The following is a 22,906-nucleotide window of genomic DNA, read 5'->3' on the forward strand; positions in this document are numbered from 1 at the left end:
TTTCCTTGCTTTTCTGTATTCTGCCATTCCCTGCTGGGGTGAGCTGAATCTCCTTTTGCCTGTAGCTCTGTCTTCAGAATATTCCTGAGTACTGACATAGCTTTTTTGAAGCCTAGCCTCTTCAGGGCCTTTTTCACTGTCAGTCTGTTGGCGCTTATTTTCATAGGGTTTTTCACGGATTGCAAACAGCAGCCTTCCTGTCCTTTTCTATCTATTTAGCTTGGGCCCCGTCTTTGCTCAGTCTATCTTTCTGTCTGTGTTAGTATTTTCATCTTGCTTCACCGTCATTATATGTTGGGGGCTGCCTATTGCTTTGGGGTCTGCTCTGGGGCAGTTTAGATTTCCCCTTTCTTTCTTTAGGCCTATTTAATTCTCCGGCTGTGATCGAGGGGTCTAGGGCATCGTAGGAACCCCCCACGGCTACTGCTAGTTGTGTTGATAGGTTCAGGGGTCTGCAATCCGATAGCTGCCAACTTCTCTGGTTTTCTGGACTTAGATAGCATTTCTGTTTTTGCCTCCTACGGTGACTCAATCATAACACAGTGGTCATTACACCACAGTATTCATAAACTTTTGCTATGTGTTACTTATAAAGAATGTTTTTTTAGACGCTCAAGTCACATCAGACCAGGATGGTCACTTTTTTTATTTTGTTACTGGTTCAAAAGTGGCCAGTTTTTGATCTTAGTTTCCTGCTGCCACTCTGAACTTTCCATTTTTTTTTTAATCTGCCATATGGTTCCATTTCTTGTTCTTTACCAAGAGGGCGTTGTTCACAGCGTAAGAATGCAGAGCAGCCTAAATACGCGCTCCCAGAGAATCCTGAGGGCCGTGACCCCTTGGTAAAGACCTTAAGAATTAATACCTAAAGACAAATGTAATACTCAAGGGAGCAGCAGGACAAAAGTAAGAGGAAAGACCTGTCACTTGTGACATGGTGGCAGGTCCTCTTAAAAAAAAAAAAAATGTAGCCTTACCTCTGAAAAATCTCTCCAAAGTGCTAGCCAATAGGTGTCTAGCCTCTGTGTAGCTCTCTGTCCACTGCCTGCTGTAAGGTGTAATCCATGTCTAGCGTCAGTCACCCCCGAGATGGGGGAAAGGTCTTTGACAGCAAGCTCTTCTGTCTGCAAATTGCATATGAGCAGAACAGAGAGGTCTGCTTCCAGTTTGGGGCAAGCAAGCCGTGGAACCATAGCAAGAATAATACATGCTGGGAAGTGAGGCTGAGGAAGTTCCGGCACCTATAATGCTGGTAGAACGCAAATAAGTAGAAACCACTAGCTGAAAATGACAGTTTGACAAGCTACAGAACATGAGAACCAATACAGATCCTAGACATATTAGAATGGTGGGCGCAGTTTTATCTTGTAGTGGGGGATGAAGGCAGCAAGACCATGCTTTTCTACAGGTGTTGGGTGAAAGAACAGGTCTTTTTAACCTAACACTGCAGAAGACCTCTTCCAACAATCAACACTTCTATTACAGAGAGAATACATTGTGATAATCTCACTCCTGATTGCGTCTAATGCGCATTTATAAGAACAAAACGTATAATGGAAAGTAATATTGTCAGTGACTTCAGATGAAGACATTTAATGACACAGCACACAACTACTTCAGCGACTCCATGCTAATCATGTCCTGAGCCTGGCTGCGGTTCACACAGAGCTTGTTAGGAGCGGATCCAAGCCCTCGGGGTGTTCCTGGGTGTTCATGCATTTACTTAGCTAATTGCAGCAAACAAGTCATTTGCTCTTCCTTATTCAAAGCTGTCTGAAAGTTGTCCCTAGAATGAAGGCTGAGACAGCACATCTTACCCAATACCATGATGACTTTATTATCAGGCAGTAATGTTTGCTGGCTACAGACACCATTACATACTAGGCAGAGCTGCCAAACATTGGCATTGGGGCACCTGCTGAGCTGACATTTGCATGTAAACCATAAAGACACCTAACAAATTGTAAAACCGCTATTCCCACAGGTCAGTAGTAGAAATGGGCGAACCTGAACAATAAAGTTCGGCGTCCGTACCAAACACCTGCTGTTCAGACACGGACACCGGACACCGAACAAAGACTTCACCAGGAAGTCCGTGTTACTGTTTGGGTTCGGCTGTGAAATCATGACCGCTGCAGGGCAAGTGGGAAGAGCCAGGCAAAGCTCCAGTATTGCCACATCTAATAGATGTGCCTTTTCTGGGCGCCTGCGGGCTGCTATTTTTAGGCTGGGGGGGGCAATATCCATGGCCCCTTACCAGCCTGAGAATACCAGACCCCAGCTGTCAGCTTTAGCAAGGTTGGTTGTCCAAAATGGGGGAACCCCACGCCGTTTTTTATAAATTATTTATTTAAATAATTTTTTAAAAAAACAGCGTGGGGACCTCTCTATTCTTGATAACTAGCCTTGCTGAAGCTGACAGCTGAGGGTTGCAGCCCCCAGCTGTGAGTTTTGTCTGGCTGGTTAGCAAAAAATACAGGGGAACCCACATTGCTTTTTTTTTTTACCATTTATTTACAGCGCAGGAGCGACTGATGAAAAGTCCCATCCGCCGCTCCTGCTCACACAATAATTAGCGACTGCAGGTGTCGGATGATGGGATCAGTAGTCCCATCAGCTGACACCAGTGCCCGGAGGTAAACTTTATACCTCTGATCACAGCTGAGCGCTCCCGCTGTTTTTTGACAGCGTGGAAACCGCGTCTCTCTGACCAGCGGGGATGATTTCATCGTCGATCACATGCGGGATTTGCCACGCTGTCATGCACATGAGGGCAGCAAACACTGGATGTTCGGGCCCCCCAATCAAGTGAACATGGTCCGGGTACTGTTCTGGCACCCGAATCCAAACTTTTTGTAACTGTTCAACCGAACCCGCCGGACCCGAACATCCAGGTGTCCGCCCATCTTTAGTCAGTAGAGAAACATGCTAATAGAAGTTACAATGGATCAGAGAATACTTGTCACGCGAGCACCAATTTCTGCACAGATATTGTTTTTACTGCCGCAAATTTCCTTGCACCTTCCATCCGCTTTGCTGGGAACCTGTGACCGTCCCCTAAGGATGAAGACACACTAGCGATTTAAAAATCGGTCCAATTTTGATGCAGGAGAGTCAGACAAGTGTAATGCAATTGTCATGCGAGTGTCATGCGTTATTTATGGGAATACAATCCGATTTTTCACAACAAGCATCCGATTTACATCCGAATGCAGTGCGATTGCTATCAGACTGCAATGAGATTTTAACATGAGCTTTTACATAGAGAAATGTTCTAAGTCATTTACACATTATTTTAAAACAAATATTCTTGAAGATTATATATATAATTATTTCATAGACAGATAGATAGAAAATTAGCCATTAATTCATTTGTCGGCTTCTGTAATATCAATGCAGGAGCGGACAGGATAGGAGACATGGTTTACATACAGTAAACACATGCAGAATAGTTTGATATATAGATGTCAGTGACAAATATAATTAGCATAGTGTGTGTGCAAATTATGGGACATGTGTTTATTTAATAAAAGAACCTTTTCAGGAAAAAAATGTTGCGGGCTCCCGTGCAATTTTCTGCGTCAGAGAGGGAAAGCTAGCAATTGGGGGCAGATATTAATAGCCTAGGAAGGGACCATGGTTATAGCCCCTTCCCCCTACAAACATCTGCCCCAGAAATGGCGCAGTTTTAAGATGCGCCAATTCCAGCACTTAGCCTCCCTCTTCCCACTGCCCTGTAGAGGGTGACATATGGGGTAATAGTTGGGAGTTAATGCCAGCCTTTCTATTGTAAGGAGACATCAAGCCCTGCTTAGTAATGTAGAGGTGTCAATAAAGCCAGAATAAAGTCTTTTTATGAAATAAAACAGTAAACAGTTTGCAATCTTTATTTTACAGCTAATTCAAGAACGCCCTCATTCTCCTGTAAGAAATAAAAAAATAAAACCAAAAAAACCCCAAGAATATACCATACCTGTATGGCGTTCAGTCCCACGCCGTAATCCATATCTGGTCTATATACAGTTTACAACCAGGAACGGTGCTAAATGCGACCGTCCCAGGTGTAAGCTACTGCTGAATGACTGAGATGATGCCAGCGCTTGCTTCAGAGACAAACGCTGACTTCACTGAGTCTGCCCTCCCTGCCGGCCTGACCCGTGCTGAACTCTGCAGCGTGGGAAAATGAGCTGGCATTCTCCCACGCTTAAGAGTTCAGTGCGGATTAGGCTGTGAGGCAACGCAGCATCAGTGACGTCACCGCAATATTTTATCGGATTGAATTAGTCTGATTTCATCGCAAGTGGGCATGAGCCCTTAGTATTACTATCTATTAACTCCTACACATTGTAGATACCATGATGTATAGTGCCTTGCGAAAGTATTCGGCCCCCTGGAGCTTTTTAACCTTTTCCCACATTGCATGCTTCAAACATAAAAATACCAAATGTAAATTTATGGTGAAGAATCAACAAGTGGAACACAATTGTGAAGTTGAACGAAATTTATTGGTTATTTTAAATTTTTGTGGAAATTCAAAAACTGAAAAGTGGGGCGTGCAATATTATTCAGCCCCTTTACTTTCAATGCCGCAAACTCACTCCAGAAGTTCATTGTGGATCTCTGAATGATCCAATGTTGTCCTAAATGACTAATGATGATAAATATAATCCACCTGTGTGTAATCAAGTCTCCGTATAAATGCACCTGCTCTGTGAGTCTCAGGGTTGTTTGAAGCACAGAGAGCATCATGAAGACCAAGGAACACAACAGGCAGGTCCGTGATACTGTTGTGGAGAAGTTTAAAGCCGGATTTGGATACAAAATGACTTCCAAAACTTTAGAAGTCCCAAGGAGCACTGTGCAAGCGATCATATTGAAATGGAAGGAGTATCATACCACTGCTAATCTACCAAGACCCGGCCATCCCTCTAAACTTTCATCTCAAACAAGGAGAAGACTGATCAGAGATGCAGCCAAGAGGCCCATGATCACTCTGGATGAACTGCAGAGATCTACAGCTGAGGTGGGACAGTCTGTCCATAGGACAACAATCAGTTGTACACTGCAGAAATCTGGCCTCTATGGAAGAGTGGCAAGAAGAAAGCCATTTCTCAAAGATATCCATAAAAAGTGTTAAAGTTTGCAACAAGCCACCTGGGAGTCACACCAAACATATGGAAGAAGGTGCTCTGGTCAGATGAAACCAAAATCGAACTTTTTGGCAACAATGCCAAACGATATGTTTGGCATAAAGGCAACACAGCTCATCACCCTGAACACACCATTCCCACTGTCAAACATGGTGGTGGAAACATCATGGTTTGGGCCTGCTTTTCTTCAGCAGGGACAGGGAAGATGGTTAAAATTGATGGGAAGATGGATGGAGCCAAATACAGGACCATTCTTGAAGACAACCTGTTGGAGTCTGCAAAAGACATGAGACTGGGACGGAGATTTGTCTTCCAACAAGACAATGATCCCAAACATAAAGCAAAATCTTCAATGGAATAGTTTACAAATAAATGTATCCAGGTGATAGAATGGCCAAGTCAAAGTCCAGACCTGAATCCAATCGAGAATCTGTGGAAAGAGCTGAAAACTACTGTTCACAAACGATCTCCATCAAACCTCACTGAGCTCGAGCTGTTTGCCAAGGAAGAATGGGCAAGAATTTCAGCCTCTCGATGTATAAAACTGATAGAGACATACCCCAAGCGACTTGCAGCTGTAACTGCAGCAAAAGGTGGCGCAACAAAGTATTAAGTTAAAGGGGCTGAATAATTTTGCATGCCCCACTTTTCAGTTTTTGAATTTCCACAAAAATTTAAAATAACCAATAAATTTCGTTCAACTTCACAATTGTGTTCCACTTGTTGATTCTTCACCAAAAATTTACATTTTGTATTTTTATGCTTGACGCATGCAATGTGGGAAAAGGTTGAAAAGTTCCAGGGGGCCGAATACTTTCGCAAGGCACTGTACACACCTCAGGCCCTACACATACAGACCCTAGTGAAAAAAAGTCTATATCTCCAATTTGTCCACCACCAAGAAGTATCAACTTGTCATTTAAAGGACATGAAAACCTTTGACATAGGTAAAAATCAAATTTCTATGTTAGAATTATTAACTAAAGATTATCACTATATTCATTCATTTTTAGACCCCTTGATATACAGTTTACATCCTGAATTTTCTCTTGTGGAAGTGTCTCTCCCTGTAATACAGGCTGGATGTGGATCTATGCGTATACAAGGTTCTGATGTCTTCATTTGTTTTCCAACCTGACAAAAAAAAATCTAACTATAATGATTCCCACCTTTTATATTTTGTATATGGACCATTGCCTTTCACAGTATGCAGTGGGGAACATACAATGGGGAAAAAAAGTATTTAGTCAGTCAGCAATAGTGCAAGTTCCACCACTTAAAAAGATGAGAGGCGACTGTAATTTACATCATAGGTAGACCTCAACTATGAGAGACAAACTGAGAAAAAAAAATCCAGAAAATCACATTGTCTGTTTTTTTTTCCTTTTATTTGCATATTATGGTGGAAAATAAGTATTTGGTCAGAAACAAGCAATCAAGATTTCTGGCTCTCACAGACCTGTAACTTCTTCTTTAAGAGTCTCCTCTTTCCTCCACTCATTACCTGTAGTAATGGCACCTGTTTAAACTTGTTATCAGTATAAAAAGACACCTGTGCACACCCTCAAACAGTCTGACTCCAAACTCCACTATGGTGAAGACCAAAGAGCTGTCAAAGGACACCAGAAACAAAATTGTAGCCCTGCACCAGGCTGGGAAGACTGAATCTGCAATAGCCAACCAGCTTGGAGTGAAGAAATCAACTGTGGGAGCAATAATTAGAAAATGGAAGACATACAAGACCACTGATAATCTCCCTCGATCTGGTGCTCCACGCAAAATCCCACCCAGTGGGGTCAGAATGATCACAAGAACGGTGAGCAAAAATCCCAGAACCACGCGGGGGGACCTAGTGAATGAACTGCAGAGAGCTGGGACCAATGTAACAAGGCCTACCATAAGTAACACACTACGCCACCATGGACTCAGATCCTGCAGTGCCAGACGTGTCCCACTGCTTAAGCCTGTACATGTCCGGGCCCATCTGAAGTTTGCTAGAGAGCATTTGGATGATCCAGAGGAGTTTTGGGAGAATGTCCTATGGTCTGATGAAACCAAACTGGAACTGTTTGGTAGAAACACAACTTGTCGTGTTTGGAGGAAAAAGAATACTGAGTTGCATCCATCAAACACCATACCTACTGTAAAGCATGATGGTGGAAACATCATGCTTTGGGGCTGTTTCTCTGCAAAGGGGCCAGGACGACTGATCCGGGTACATGAAAGAATGAATGGGGCCATGTATCATGAGATTTTGAGTGCAAACCTCCTTCCATCAGCAAGGGCATTGAAGATGAAACGTGGCTGGGTCTTTCAACATGACAATGATCCAAAGCACACCGCCAGGGCAACGAAGGAGTGGCTTCGTAAGAAGCATTTCAAGGTCCTGGAGTGGCCTAGCCAGTCTCCAGATCTCAACCCTATAGAAAACCTTTAGAGGGAGTTGAAAGTCCGTGTTGCCAAGCGAAAAGCCAAAAACATCACTGCTCTAGAGGAGATCTGCATGGAGGAATGGGCCAACATACCAACAACAGTGTGTGGCAACCTTGTGAAGACTTACAGAAAACGTTTGACCTCTGTCATTGCCAACAAAGGATATATCACAAAGTATTGAGATGAAATTTTGTTTCTGACCAAATACTTATTTTCCACCATAATATGCAAATAAAATGAAAAAAAAAACCAGACAATGTGATTTTATGGATTTTTTTTTCTCAGTTTGTCTCCCATAGTTGAGGTCTACCTATGATGTAAATTACAGACGCCTCTCATCTTTTTAAGTGGTGGAACTTGCACTATTGCTGACTGACTAAATACTTTTTTTCCCCACTGTAAGTATTTAATACAATGACAATTTTGCAAGTTTTCCCACTGACAAAGAATAAAGAGGTCTGTAATTTTTATTGTAGGCACACTTCAACTGTGAGAGACAATCTAAAAATAAAAAGCAATCACACTGTATGATTTTTAAATAACTAAATTGCATTTTACTGCATGAAATAAGTATTTGATCACCTACCAACCAGCAAGAATTCTGTCTCTCACAGACCTATTAGTTGTTCTTTAAGGCCGGGTTTACACTTGAAACTGCAATGCGAGAAACTCGCGCAAGTCTCTCGCTTCAATACCCGGCCACAGCCGCCGGCACTCGGACCGGAGTGTGTGGCTGCATGTATTTCTATGCAGCTGAACGCTCCGGTCCAAACCGCCGGCGGCAGTGCCGGGTACTTAGGCGAGAGACTCACGCAAATTTCTTGTATTGCAGTTGCAAATGTGACCCCGGCCTAATACCTATCTAAAACACATCTGTCCACACACTCAGTCAACCACACTCCAACCTCTCCACCATGACCAATACCAAAGATCTGTCTATGGACACCAGGGACAAAATTGCAGACCTGCACAAGGCTGAAATGAGATAGAGGACAATAGGCAAGCAGCTTGGTGAGAAGACAACTGTTGGCACAATTATTAGAAAATGGAAGAAACACAAGATGACTGTAAATCTTCCTCATTTTGTGGCTCCATGGGGAAGGTTGATTCTGAGAAAGGTCAGAAATCAGCCCAGAACTACACGGGAGAACCTTGTCAATGATCTGAAGAGAGCTGGGATCACAGTCTCAAACATTACAGCTAGTAACACACTGCGCCATCATGGATTAAAACCCTGCAGGGCATACAAGGCCCTTCTGCTCACACTAGCACATGTCTTGGCCTGTTTGAAGTTCACCAATGACCAGCTGGATGATCCAGAGGAGGAATGGGAGAAGGTCATGTGGTCAGATAAGATCAAAATATAACTTTTTGGCATCAACTCCACTCGCTGTGTTTGCAGGAAGAAGAATGATGGGTACAACCCCAAGAATACCATCCCAACTGTAAAGCATGGTGGGGGAAACATTATACTTTGGGGGTGCTTTTCTGCAAAGGGGACAGGACAACTGAACCGTATAGAAGGGAGGAAGGATGGGGTAATTTATCACGAGATTTTGGCCAACAACCTCCTTCCACGTGGCTGGGTCTTCCTGCAGAGCAATGATCTGAAACACAGCCAGGGCAACTAAGGAGTGGCTTCGTAAGAAGCATTTCAAGATCCTGGAATGGCCTAGCCAGTCTGCAGACCTGAACCCAATAGAAAATCTTTAGAGGGAGCTGAAACTCAAACGTGGTCAAGAACTACAGGAAACATCTGACCTCTGTAATTGCAAACAAAAGGTTTCTGTACCAAATCTAAAGTTCTGTTTTTCTATTGTATCAAACGGTTGAAGTGTACCTACGATAAAAAAGACAGACCTCTCATTCTTTGTAGGTGGGAAAACTTGAAAAATCGTCAGTATATCAAATACATATTTTCCCACTGTATATGCAATTTTTATCTTTTTTTCTTATCAGACAGCTGTGTTTTGTGGCATCACATTACTGCGGATGAGCGAACCATTATTCATTCATTCACTTGAAATGAATTTACATGAAAAATGGGGACCATGCGAGCTTTAGGATTCAACTACAAAATCGCAATACTCAAGTGAGTCTTCAAAGAAGATGCTGGATCACATTAAAGGATTCAGATAATCTCCCTGCGGCCACTTAATAATGTCTCCAAGCCTAGAAAGAAGCAATCACTTGTTTAGCTTTGATAAATGTGTTTTTCTATCCTGTGCACAAAATACCAACAACACTACCCCCTCTTCACAGAAACATCAAAGTGCACCTCCTTACTCCCACCACCAATATAAAGCGAGATGCACATCCAATATCCATCTCATGCATTCCATAAACTTTGATCACCTCTCCCGACACATGTGTTCTAATATGGCGCTGTACATACATCACATAAAATAACAATTGTGGGGCATCTTTTTTTTTCATAGAATTATACATCATACTGTTCCCCTATAATTAGAAATATATGAAAAAATGGACAATTAGGTCTTACCATTCCCCATACCTGTGGGACAGGTCACTATAAAATCTGTTACCACCCAAAGAGAATTTCCAAGAGGAACAAGTCAATGAAGTTGCTTCAGAATTGTTATTTCTCGGAGGAACACAAGTATTGTCGGGAATTCTATAGTATTGTATTATTACTCTGTTATACTCTTTGGCAATCAGATTTGTGTTTTGAAGTTCGTCCTCCCTGTCTCCCTGTACTTCAGCTCTGATGTAGATAACCCCTTCCTTCTTCTTGGTTAGTATGCAGTCAGCCATCATTGGTTCATGTTTTTTTCACTTACCGCTTTTAATCTATGCATAATACAAGAAATCAGCCCGAGAATAAGCCTCTTCAGGCATCTTCATACGTTCCTCTGCAGTCGAGTTAAACTATCTGATGAAGATCCTGGTGTGAATACTAGTTCAAAACAGACATCCATAGAAACACGGTCTAAGGAGCCCCACACTTGTGGCACAAGTTACTGTATGTAGCCAGAATAAGTATCCAATAAAAAAGACATGTCTGAAGTCCTGGCAGGTCCGTTCTAGACCTCTATGACCTTCAATTTCATCTAAACCTTCTGCCTGAGCACTTTGGGATAGCTTGCTATAATTTTTTAAGTTGCAAAGAGGCAATGTATACTTGTCTACATTCATCATGTGCCACTTTATTTCGGATTCACACATGTAAGGATCCAGTGCAAATTGTTTAGATCTCATATGTCTAAATAGCTGTACATAGCATTCTCAACATAAAAGGATTAATCCTCCTATAGTTTCATACACAAGTTACTTTTCATCAAGTAGTATGAAATAGCTTTCATCATATTTCACTCTTCTATTAACATTAGGCGATATGCTTAATTTTTAGAAAGTTATCAAACAAAACAAAGGGAATAAAGCCAATGCACCTTAAAAATGCAATTAGTAAGTGCTCGTGCTCCCACAAAGCTCACCTCAAAATCCCAATCAGAAAGGGCTGGATGTCAGACTAGAGGTGCACTTGGCTGACCCGCTCTAGATTGTAAATTGCTATAAATTGATAAACTGATTAGCTCTGCTGGATGCACTATTAAAGGGCATCTGTTAGCAGGTTTTTGCTATTTAATCTGAGAGCAGCATGATGTAGGGGCAGAGAGCCTGATTCCAGTGATGTGTCTCTTAATGGATTGCTTGGTGAATAAAGTTGAGCGAAACGGGTCGGTCAAATTCAAAAGTCGCCGACTTTCGCTAAAGTCGGGTTTCACCGATCGAAACCCGACTATAGCGAGAGGTCGGCCATGCGGTCGCCGACCCAAGCGCCAAAGTCGCGTTTCCCATTATGCTTCCAGCGCCTTTTCTCAGCCAAAGATCAAGGACGCACACTGTGGGCAACGCGATGACATGGGCAGCGGCCACCACCATCTTAGAGAAGGGCATTCAAGTGATTGGCTTGCTTTGTGTGGTGTCACAGTGGCTATAAAAGCCCTGACCGCCGACCGCCATTTTACTTCTGCCGATGTTAGCATAGGGAGAGGTTGCTGCCGCTCTTTCTCAATAGGGAGAGTGTTAGGCAGGAAGGAAAGAAAAAATCTGTGCTTCTGCTGATAGCGATTTTCACTGTACAGTTTGTGTGCAGTGACAGGGCAGGATTTTTTTGTGTGCAGCAGCGCTGGTGATTATTGGGCTGCCTTATTAGGCTACCTGATAGCTGCATTGCTGTGTGCACACTGCTGTGCAGACTGCTTTTTTCAAAGCACTCCTACTTTTATTCTTTTTTTCTGCACAGTTACCGAGTGTTCATTTTTTCACACACCGTAGAGGTGTACGCTCCTCACACACTACCATGTACCGGCTGGTATCACGGACAAATACATGCTATCTGCGTGTAACTCCGTAAAAAAATAGATGGAGATTTACATTTTTCCATACATAGACCGTATAGAGCTGGCCGCTTCTCAAACACTATCGTATATCTGCTGTTTGGATTACGGTCAAATCTATACAGAGACAGCGTGTGTGTGAGACTCCGGAAATACATATATAGACATTTCCATTTTTCCATACACCGTATAGAGCTGTCCGCTTCTCAAACAGTATCGTATATCTGCTGTTTGGATTACGGTCAAATCTATACAGAGACAGCGTGTGTGTGTGAGACTCCGGAAACATGGATTTTTGTGAGTACTCACCGTAAAATCCTTTTCTCCGAGACGCTCATTGGGGGACACAGAGACTGTGGGTGTGTGCTTCTGCCGTCTGGAGGCCGACACTAAGTGTACAAAAAAAGAGTTAGCTCCTCCTCCGCCGCATACACCCTCGCCCCTAGGCCGGGCGTAACTCAGTTTAGTGCATAAGCAGTAGGAGAACGCGCCTTAAACTCAGGCAAGAAAGTATATGTCTGAAAAAGGGGGCCACCCTAAACCTTGTACAAGGATTTGTAAAACTCAAAATAAGTAAATGCCAACTGGCTGATAGGGTGGGTGCTGTGTCCCCCAATGAGCGTCTCGGAGAAAAGGATTTTACGGTGAGTACTCACAAAAATCCATGTTTCTCCTTCGTCTCATTGGGGGACACAGAGACTGTGGGACGTCCTAAAGCAGTCCTCTGGGCGGGATCTTTAGCTCACCCAATCCATGCTAATTTGCGCCCCTGATTAGAGGTGCGCAACTGCTGCCTGGAGAATCTTTCTTCCCAGGCTTGCATCCGAGGATGCCTGGGTATGTACGTTATAATGTTTGACAAACGTATGTAAACTGGACCAGGTAGCTGCTTTGCATACCTGCTCCGCTGAAGCCTGGTGTCGTAGTGCCCATGAGGCCCCCACTGCCCGTGCCGAGTGAGCCTTGATCCCTGCCGGAACCGGCGTGCCACTGATTTGATAAGCTTCTTGGACCGTCAGGCGAACCCATCTGGCCAAAGTCGCTCTGGACGCCGCGAGCCCCTTCCGCCGTCCCTCTGGAACCACGAATAGAGAGTCTGTCTGGCGGAATGGCGCCGTCCTCGCCACATACCTCCTAAGGGCTCTTACCAGATCCAGGGTGTGCAAAGCCTTCTCTACCCTGTGCACCGGTGCCGGGCAAAACGAGGGTAAGACGATGTCTTCGTTGATATGAAAAGCAGACACAACCTTCGGCAAGAAGGGGGGGGCTGGCCTTAAAACTACCTTATCCTTATAAAAGGTTAGGAACGGTGGTTTACAAGATAAGGCCGCCAATTCCGAAACCCGCCTAATAGACGTTATGGCTACTAGAAAAAACGACCTTTCTGGACAGGTAAGGCAAGGGGACCTCTTGCAATGGTTCGAAAGGAGCCTCCTGAAGGGCTCTGAGCACCAAGTTCAGGTCCCATGATTCCGTCGGCGCCTTATAGGGGGGTACTAAATGTGCGACCCCCTGCATAAACGTCCTAACCTGCCAGACGGAAGCGACTTTTCGTTGGAAAAGTACCGACAGGGCCGAGATTTGCGTTCTGAGGGAACTCGGGGCCAACCCTGCGTCCAGCCCTGCCTGTAGAAAAGCCAGTACGTTGGGGATCGAAAAAACCAGGGGAGCCACTTCACGATCCCTACACCAACGGAAAAAAACTTCCCAAGTTCGATGATACACCCTCGCCGAGGAAGGCTTTCGGGCACTCACCATCGTGGCCGCCACATCGCGTCTGAATCCTGCCTGTGTTAACAGCCAAGATTCAATGGCCACGCCGTCAAACACAGGGCCCCTGAGTTCGGATGGCAGATCGGCCCTTGGGACAGTAAGTCCGGCCGATCTGGAAGACGCCAGGGTACGTCCACCACTAGTTGGACCAGATCTGCGTACCAGGCCCGCCGGGGCCAGTCTGGGGCCAGCAGAATTGCTGGAACCTTTTCTCTCCTTATTTTCCTGATAACTCTTGGAAGCAGCGGCAGCGGGGGGAACAAGTACGGGAGACGAAACTGGCTCCACGGGAGCACCAGCGCGTCTGCTGCGATTGCCTGCGGATCGAGGGATCGAGCGACAAACCTTAGTACTTTGGCATTCTCTCTGGATGCCATAAGGTCCACGTCTGGTGTCCCCCACCGTTGGCAGATCTGCTGAAAGATCTCGGGGTGTAGGGACCATTCCCCTGCCGCGACCCCCTGTCGGCTGAGGAAATCTGCCGCCCAGTTTTCGACTCCTGGAATGTGCACCGCTGAAATTACCACGCGGTTCTTCTCCGCCCAGCGTAGTACCAGTCCGACCTCGCGCATGGCTGCCTGGCTGCGCGTGCCCCCTTGATGGTTGACATATGCTACCGCTGTAGCATTGTCCGTCTGGATGCGCACCGGCCGGTGTCTCAGGAAACACTGGAAATGTTGTAGGGCCAATCGTATTGCCCGTATCTCCAGAATGTTGATCGGGAGAACTATCTCCTGAACGGACCACCGCCCCTGGGCTATGTGACTCTGGAAGACTGCTCCCCAACCTTGCAGGCTTGCATCGGTCGTCACCACCAACCATTGCTCCGGGGGAAAGGGTTTCCCCTGGACCAGAGACGAGTCGCGAGTCCACCATCGGAGTGAACCCCGTACCAGCGGAGACAACTTGCACCGATGACTGAGAGACAGCAGCCTCCGGTCCCATGCTGTCAAGAGCGCATGCTGAAGCGGACGGAGATGGAACTGGGCAAACGGGATTGCTTCTATCGCCGCCACCATTCTGCCCAACACACTCATGCCATACCGGATGGATCTGGAGCCCGGCTGTAAAAGGTTCCGTATCCCTTGCTTGATTTTTTGCGCCTTGTCCTGAGGGAGGATCACCAGCCCCCGGGAGGTGTCGAAAATCATGCCTAGGAACACGATTTTTTGGGCTGGAACCAAGGACGACTTGCTCCAATTGATCAGCCAGCCCAGCCGGGCCAGGGTATCCAGAGTAATACCGACATTGTCCTGGCACTCCTGAAACGACGGCCCCTTTACCAAAAGGTCGTCCAGGTAAGGTAACACCGTTATGCCCCGTGCATGCAGGATGGCCATGACCACCGCCATTATTTTTGTAAAGACTCTGGGGGCAGTGGCCAGACCGAAGGGCAGAGCCACGAATTGGAAGTGACGTCCTCCGATCGCGAATCGCAGGAACCTCTGGTGTGGGGGGAATATCGGAATATGCAGATATGCATCCTGCACATCGATTGAGGCCAGGAATTCCCCTGGATCCATGGCTGCAATGACCGAGCGGAGAGATTCCATCCGGAATCGCCTGACCCTGATGAATCTGTTTAGGATCTTTAGATCCAGAACCGGCCTCACAGTCCCGTCTTTCTTGGGGACCGAAAAAAGATTGGAGTAAAACCCCTGCGACTCTTCGCCCTGCGGCACTGGGGCGATGACCCCCTTGTGCTGTAGCGACGTTACAGCCTGTAACAAACTCTCCGCCTGCGAATCTGTTTTGGAAAGTCGCGAACGGAAGAATCGCTGTGGTGGCCGTCCGACAAACTCTATCTTGTACCCGGACGATACAAGTTCTGCCACCCAAGTGTCGCGTGTCACTGCGACCCAAACGTGGCTGAACCTTAGTAGGCGTCCGCCCACTCTGTCGTCCGTAGGTACGAAGTGCCTCGAGTCATTTAGCTGGAGGTTTTTGGGGCTTGGCCCCCTTCGCTCTGGGTAAATGGCCTCGGCCTCTACCCAGCGGATTGGCCCTGTAAGAGACTTGTTTCTCCCTACTCTGGCCATCGTTTGCGGAGGAGTATGCCCTGGCCGAAGTCCCCCCCCAGGGGCTACGAAAGGGTCGAAAACGCCTTTGCGTTTGCCTGAATGCCGGGCAACTTCTCTGCTGCGGAAGGAAACTACTTTTCCCCCCTGTGGCTTCTGAGATAAGCCTATCCAGCTTCTCACCGAATAGTCGACTGCCCTGAAACGGCAATGAGGTTAAGGATTTTTTAGAGATAGAATCCGCTTTCCACAGCCTCAGCCATAATGCACGCCTAATGGCGATCGCATTCGCCGCCGCCACCGCCGAACACTCGGCCGCGTCCAGTGAGGAGCTGACAAGATAATCACTTGCTCCTGACATCTGATTTGCCACCTCTAAGACCTCCGCGGGCAGATCCCTGTCCTGGAGGGCCTTATACAAAGCGTCCCCCCACGAAACCATGGCCTTAGCCACCCAAGTCGCCGCAAAGGAGGGGGCCAGAGCCGACCCTGCTGCCTCATATACCGAGCGGGCAAGCCCGTCCATGAGGCGATCAGTTGGGTCCTTTATAGAGGAAACACTGGGTATTGACAATAGCGATCTTGATGCTAAACGTGATACCGGAGGGTCCACTACTGGCGACTCTACCCAAGCCTTATGGAGCTCAGGAGGAAACGGATACTTTGCCTGCAGCGCTTTTTGCATTGCAAAACGCTTATCCGGATGATCTCTATGTTTCTGGACTAGCTCCTCAAACTCCGGATGCGTGGCAAATCTTCTATGTGGTCGCCTGGATTTCTTAAAAGAGACCTTGTGACCTGAGACTGTGGGCACATCGTCCTCGATCTCTAATGTCTGGTTGACTGCCTCAATAAGACTGTCCCCCGAATCCTGGAACCCCAGGCTTTCTAGATTCCAGGCCTCTTCCTCCTCTCCTTCATCCTGATCGCTCCCAGCGCTCAGTGACGGGGAACGGGATGCCCTACTACCCGCCGCCGAAGCCCCGGAGGGTCCGGCCGACGGGGAACGAACTCTCTTAATATGAGCCTGCCTGGTACTGGAGCGACCTCTAATGGTTGGAGGGTCCTGAGACGAGGACGAGCTCTCTTCCGCCGGCAGACCCCCCTCCCTGTTCCTGCCCGGGCCCTGAAGGGATTCAATTGCCCTTGTAAGGGACAGCATAGACTGCGATAAGGACACCGCCCATTCCGGGGGGTCCTGACCCCTGGGTTCAGAAACAGTGGGGGGCTCCTGGGCGCGCTCCGACTGACAGGCTTCACAAAATTTACCCGCCTGTGCCTTTGGCAGCCTGACCCCACAGGACACGCAAACCGCGTAAAGGAAAGAATGAGCTTTCCCTTTGGCAGACATACTTGCACAGGCTGAAGGCAGAGTAGAAGGAGGAGGAGGGTAACCTCTTCCCTGACAAGCAGCGCGGTTCTCCAAACGGAGTTCACTCACCCACCGGCTCCTGTCTGCAGTACCCCTGCGTGGATGCGCGGTGTTAGGGCGGAAGTCTCTCCGGGATCTGTGCGCCCGCCGTTTCTCTGACCTCCTGCTCTATATCGCGCGTCTCCGCATTCGCGCCGCCACTGCCGCGTCAGCGGGCGGGATTTCCGGCTACCACCGGAAGTCAGCCTACCACCGGAAGTCGGCGCGCGGACTCGCGCGATCTCGCGGCCTCCTGCTGCAGCGGGGCCGCGGCCGCCGGCGGGCTTCCGGCCGCGCTCCGATACACGCGGCGTGCGGAGCCCGGGTGCAACGCCCTGGCTACCGCTACTCACCAACTTGCGGTGGGCTCCAGGAGCGGCTCCCCCATATATTAAAAGGTGAGCAGGACCATCCGCCGTGCAGGCGAGGGGGGGGGGCTCTGTCGGTTAACTCGCGGCCTCTTCCCCCTGTACCGGCCCCCGCTCCTGGGCGCGCTCTCACCAGCGCCTCCGATTCAGCCCCCTGGACTCACAACCAAGGGGTGGACGGGACCTCCATACACTGCTTGTTGTAGGAGAGGAACAACGTGGAGGCTGACCACTGGTTCTGCTCACACGTGCTCGCCTGATGAAGTTGTGGGGAAACCGAGTCCTCTAATCAGGACGCGTTGCCCCTCTTTCGTTAAAAAATAGATGTCTGGAAAAAAGTCCCAGATGTGTCCCTCGGTGCGGGAGAGGACACGTGGAGGGTTACTCACACGTGGTCGCCCGTTGGTGATTTGGGGAGATCGGATCCTCTCTATAGGATCCGTCGCCCCTATCTTATCTTCATAGAAAAGAAAAAAAAAAAAAAAAAAAATCTAGTCTGGAACTCCAGACTGCGTGTGCCTCCATCAGACACTAAGCAAAAACTGGGTTACGCCCGGCCTAGGGGCGAGGGTGTATGCGGCGGAGGAGGAGCTAACTCTTTTTTTGTACACTTAGTGTCGGCCTCCAGACGGCAGAAGCACACACCCACAGTCTCTGTGTCCCCCAATGAGACGAAGGAGAAATACATATACGGACATTTCCATTTTTCCATACACCGTATAGAGCTGTCTGCTTCTCAAACAGTATCGTATATCTACTGTTTGGATTATGGTCAAATCTATACAGAGACAGTGTGCGTGAGTCTGTAAATACATATACGGACATTTCCATTTTTCCATACACCGTATAGAGCTGTCCGCTTCTCAAACAGTATCCTTTATCTGTCGATTGGATTACAGTCAAATCTATACAGAGACAGCGTGTGTGTGAGACTCTGGAAATACATATATGGACATTTCCATACACCGTATAGAGATGTCCGCTTCTCAAACAGTATCGTATATCTGCTGTTTGGATTACGGTCAAATCTATACAGAGACAGCGTGTGTGTGTGACTCCGGAAAAAAATCGACGGAGTTTTAAAATTTTCCATACATACACCATATAGAGCTGTCCGCTTTTCAAACAGTATCGTATATCTGCTGTTTGGATCACGGTCAAATCTATACAGAGACAACGTGTGTGTGAGTCCGTAAATACATATACGGACATTTCCATACACCGTATAGAGCTGTCCGCTTCTCAAACAGTATCGTATATCTGCTGTTTGGATTACGGTCAAATCTATACAGAAACAGCGTGTGTGTGTGTGACTCCGGAAAAAAATAGACGGAGATTTAAAATTTTCCATACATACATCGTATAGAGCTATCCACTTCTCAAACAGTATCGTATATCTGCTGTTTGGATTATGGTCAAATCTATACAGAGACAGCGTGTGTGTGAGACTCCAGAAATACATATACGGACATTTCCATTTTTCCATACCACATACAGAGCAGTCCGCTTCTCAAACAGTATTATATCTGCTGTTCGGATTACGGTCAAAACTACACAGAGACAGCGTGTGTGTGTGTGAGTCCATAAATACATATACGGACATTTCCATTTTTCCATACACCGTAAAGAGCTGTCCGCTTCTCAAACAGTATCGTATATCTGCTGTTTGGATCACGGTCAAATCTATACAGAGACAGCGAGTGTGACTCCGGGAAAAAATAGACGGAGATTTAAAATTTTCCATACATACACCGTATAGAGCTGTACGCTCCTCACACACAACCGTGTACTGGCTGGTATCACGGCCAAATACATGCTGTGTGTGACTCCGTAAAAAAATAGACGGAGATTTTCATTTTTCCATACATACACCGTATAGAGCTGTCCGCTTCTGATACAGTACCGTATATCTGCTGTTTAGATTACGGTAAAATCCATACTGAGACAGCGTCTGTGTGTGACTACGGAAAAAAATAGACGTAGATTTTCATTTTCCTATACATACACCATATAGAGCTGTCCGCTTCTGATACAGTACCGTATATCTGCTGGTTGGATTACGGTCAAATACATACTGGGAGAGCGTGTGTGTGTGTGTGACTCCGGAAACAAATATATGGAGATTGCCATTTTCCCCAAAAACGTATACGTATACAGCTGTACACTACTGATCCAGTACTGTATACTGGTGGTGGTGCATCTGCTGGTTATGCCAAAAGCACAATAGCAGCTAAGGCAGGAGGTGTTGAGCCTACGGCATCGTCTGGCACAAGAAGGCCTGTAAGGTTCCATTTTCTGGGAGTAGGTAAACCGATTTTAAAGCCGGAGCATCAGGAACAGGTTTTGGCTTACATTGCCAAAACAGCCTCCAGCTCTATTGCCTCCTCTTCTAAAGTTTCAAAAACTGCAAGCACTGAGTCGTCAGTGCAGGCTTCTGGTCAGGAACAACACCTTTCCTTGTGTCCTTCACCCACACCAAAAGTGAAGGATGCGGCAGGCCACACTTCAGATTACTCCATGGCGCTCTTTTCACATACCATGCCTGGGTTATCAAGTCAAATCCTGAATTCCCCAGTCCAACATGAATCAGAGATGGAGTGCACTGACGCACAGCCACTGCTAGATGATTCTGCTGGTACATTCACCCACAGCACTACATTCCCCTCGCACTCTACAAAGCCAGAATCAGACCCTGATGAAACTCAGGTGCACCTTAAAGTATACTATACCACCTTACACGGTGACACAGAGGACGGTGCAGATGAAAGTGCTGGTTCCCTGAGCAGGTGGGGGGGCATACTCGTGGGCGATGGCACTGGCACAGGGCCCCTCATAGTACGGAAAAAATGTCTCTGTCGGTGGGAAAGCCCACTCGCCGTCAGACATACCGGCGTACTATGAGGGGCCCTGTGCCAGTGCCGTCGCCCACGAGTGGGCCCTCCCTGCTTGCTCAGGGACACAGCACTTGCAATACTTACCTCTCCCTGCTTCACCGCCGTGACGTCTTGCATGTTTCCTAACAGTGATATTCAGGCCAGAGAGCGCGAAGACATCATGTCTGTATGCCCTCTGCCTAAACAGTCCAAGTGCAGAGAGCTGGAAGATGGCGACGCTGAGGAGTCCAGAGTGGAGCAGTGCCCAGCGAGAAGAGGTATATAATTTTTTTAAAGGTTGGGAGCAATTTTTGGGGAGCAATATACACTGGAGAATGATATATGGGGCCCATCATACAATGGAGCATCATCCATTTGGCCCATGATATACTGGAGCATTCCAAATGGGGGATACTGGAGCATTCCAAATGGGGGACATCAGACACTGGAGCAGCATTTATGGGGTCCATTATACACTGAAGCATTAGAAATGGGGCCCATTATATATGGAGCATTATTTGGGCCCCTAACACACTGGAGCATCGTCCATGGGGACCAACATATACTGGAGCATTCCAAATGGGGGACATCAGACACTGGAGCAGCATTTACGGGGCCCATTATACACTGGAGCATTAGAAATGGGGCCCATTATATATGGAGCATTATTTGGGCCCATAACACACTGGAACATCGTCCATGGGGACCAACATATACTGTAGCATTATGTGGAGCTCATCATATACTGTATGGAGCATTTACGGGGCCCATTATACACTGGAGCATTATAAATGGGGCCCATTATATATGGAGCATTATTTGGGCCCCTAACACACTGGAGCATCGTCCATGGGGACCAACATATACTGGAGCATTAGAAATGGGGCCCATTTTATATGGAGCATTATTTGGGCCCATAAGACACTGGACCATCATCCATGGGGCCCATCATATACTGGAGCATTCTAAATGGGGCAGATCAGACACTGGAGCAGCATCTATGGGGCCCATTATACACTGGAGCATTAGAAATGGGGCCCATTATATTTGGAGCATTATTTGGGCCCATAAGACACTGGAGCATCATCCATGAGGCCCATCATATACTGGAGCATTGTAAATGGGGCAGATCAGACACTGGAGCTGCATCTATGGGGCTAATTATACACTGGAGCATTATAAAGTAAATTAAGGTTGACAAGCTTAAGTAATAAGAATTGATGTTGTTGGCATTGAAATGGCCACTGTAGGTGTTTACTGTCCTCCACTCCCTGTCGAATTTGCTTCCCCATTGACTTGCATTGGGTTTCGTGTTTCAGTCGGACCTCCGACTTTTCCCTATAGTCAGCCGATTTCGTTCGACTCGACTTTGGAGAAAGTCGGGTTTCATGAAACCCGACTCGACCCTAAAAAAGGCCAAGTAGCTCATCTCTATTGGTGAAGTTTTGATAGAATCATTGTTTTTTCTGCTGTAGATGCAGCAATGGACAGAAAGCTAATCCATGTATAACCCCATCCCCAAGCCTAGTGGCAACGACCCATGTACATGCTACATAATCAGCTAGCTTTACACAGATAAGCAGGACTTGTTTGCACGTGACACCTAGTCCTGCAGTGATAATCTCCTGCTAATAAAACACTGATTGTATTGAAACTACAGCAAGCTGCTGAATAAGTGACATATCCCTAGAATCAGACTCTCTGCCCCTACATTAAGATGCTCTCAGATTAAACAGCAAAAACCTGATTTTAGATTTACTTTAACATACAGGGTACACATTGATTTTCATCAAATCTCATATTGTTTTTCAATTTTCCCACGTCCAGTACACAATTAGCACAAGAGAAATCAAAAGTTGGACCTTACAATACCAGATAAAGTATTATACCTGCTATTTCCTCTATGGTGTTTGCCCGCATGTCCAGCTGAACCGTTCCATTTATAATACAGCTCCTCAGTTCAAAAAGGCTATGTAGAGAGAGAGTGGCAACATATGGTTTACTCCAGCGTTCTCCTCCATCTTCTACATCTTCCTCAAACTTTAACCACCTGAAGTTACAAGGAAACCGAAGATGCATGTAAATTAGTAAAAACTCAATTTTCCATTTTTTTTTTGACAAATAAAAAAAAACTTTTGCTGACAGCACAAGAAGGGCTCATTCGCAAATCAACGTTTCTCATAAGTGTGCGGTCACTAAGGGAAAAAAAAACTTGGCACTCGTCGTAAATCTGAAAATATTTTGAACATATTTATTTAAAGTGCAGGCAATCCAAAATGTGAAGATGTTTCAAACAAGTGACCTTCATCAGTTTAACTGCACATGACTGAGATATTATGGCCACACATGTGGAAATGTTGTGAAATTGGCAGCTAAAGAATTTTGCATCCAATAGAGGATTTATGCTTAGAAACGAGATCCCGTCTATGTCGGGTGGTTTCCCCAACATTCCGAGACCTCACGAGCACTTAATTAGGAAGACAACGAAAGGAGAGTCACATGAAAAATAATCCCCGATT

The 22,906-nt window shown here is 46.5% G+C and overlaps 1 protein-coding gene across 1 annotated transcript in view; it reads right to left on the reverse strand.

Moving 5' to 3' along the window:
• Positions 1 to 22,906, reverse strand: part of SLC4A8 (solute carrier family 4 member 8) — a 304,800-nt gene that overhangs the window by 97,346 nt on the left and 184,548 nt on the right. Inside the window, exon 5 of the mRNA XM_073576723.1 lies at positions 22,277 to 22,437. Coding sequence (XP_073432824.1) covers positions 22,277 to 22,437 — 161 coding nt within the window. The remainder of the gene's footprint in view (positions 1 to 22,276; positions 22,438 to 22,906) is intronic.

This window comes from Dendrobates tinctorius, unplaced genomic scaffold (genome assembly GCF_039654945.1).
Source record: "Dendrobates tinctorius isolate UK_male_01 unplaced genomic scaffold, ASM3965494v1 ptg000051l, whole genome shotgun sequence".
NCBI lineage: Eukaryota > Metazoa > Chordata > Amphibia > Anura > Dendrobatidae > Dendrobates > Dendrobates tinctorius.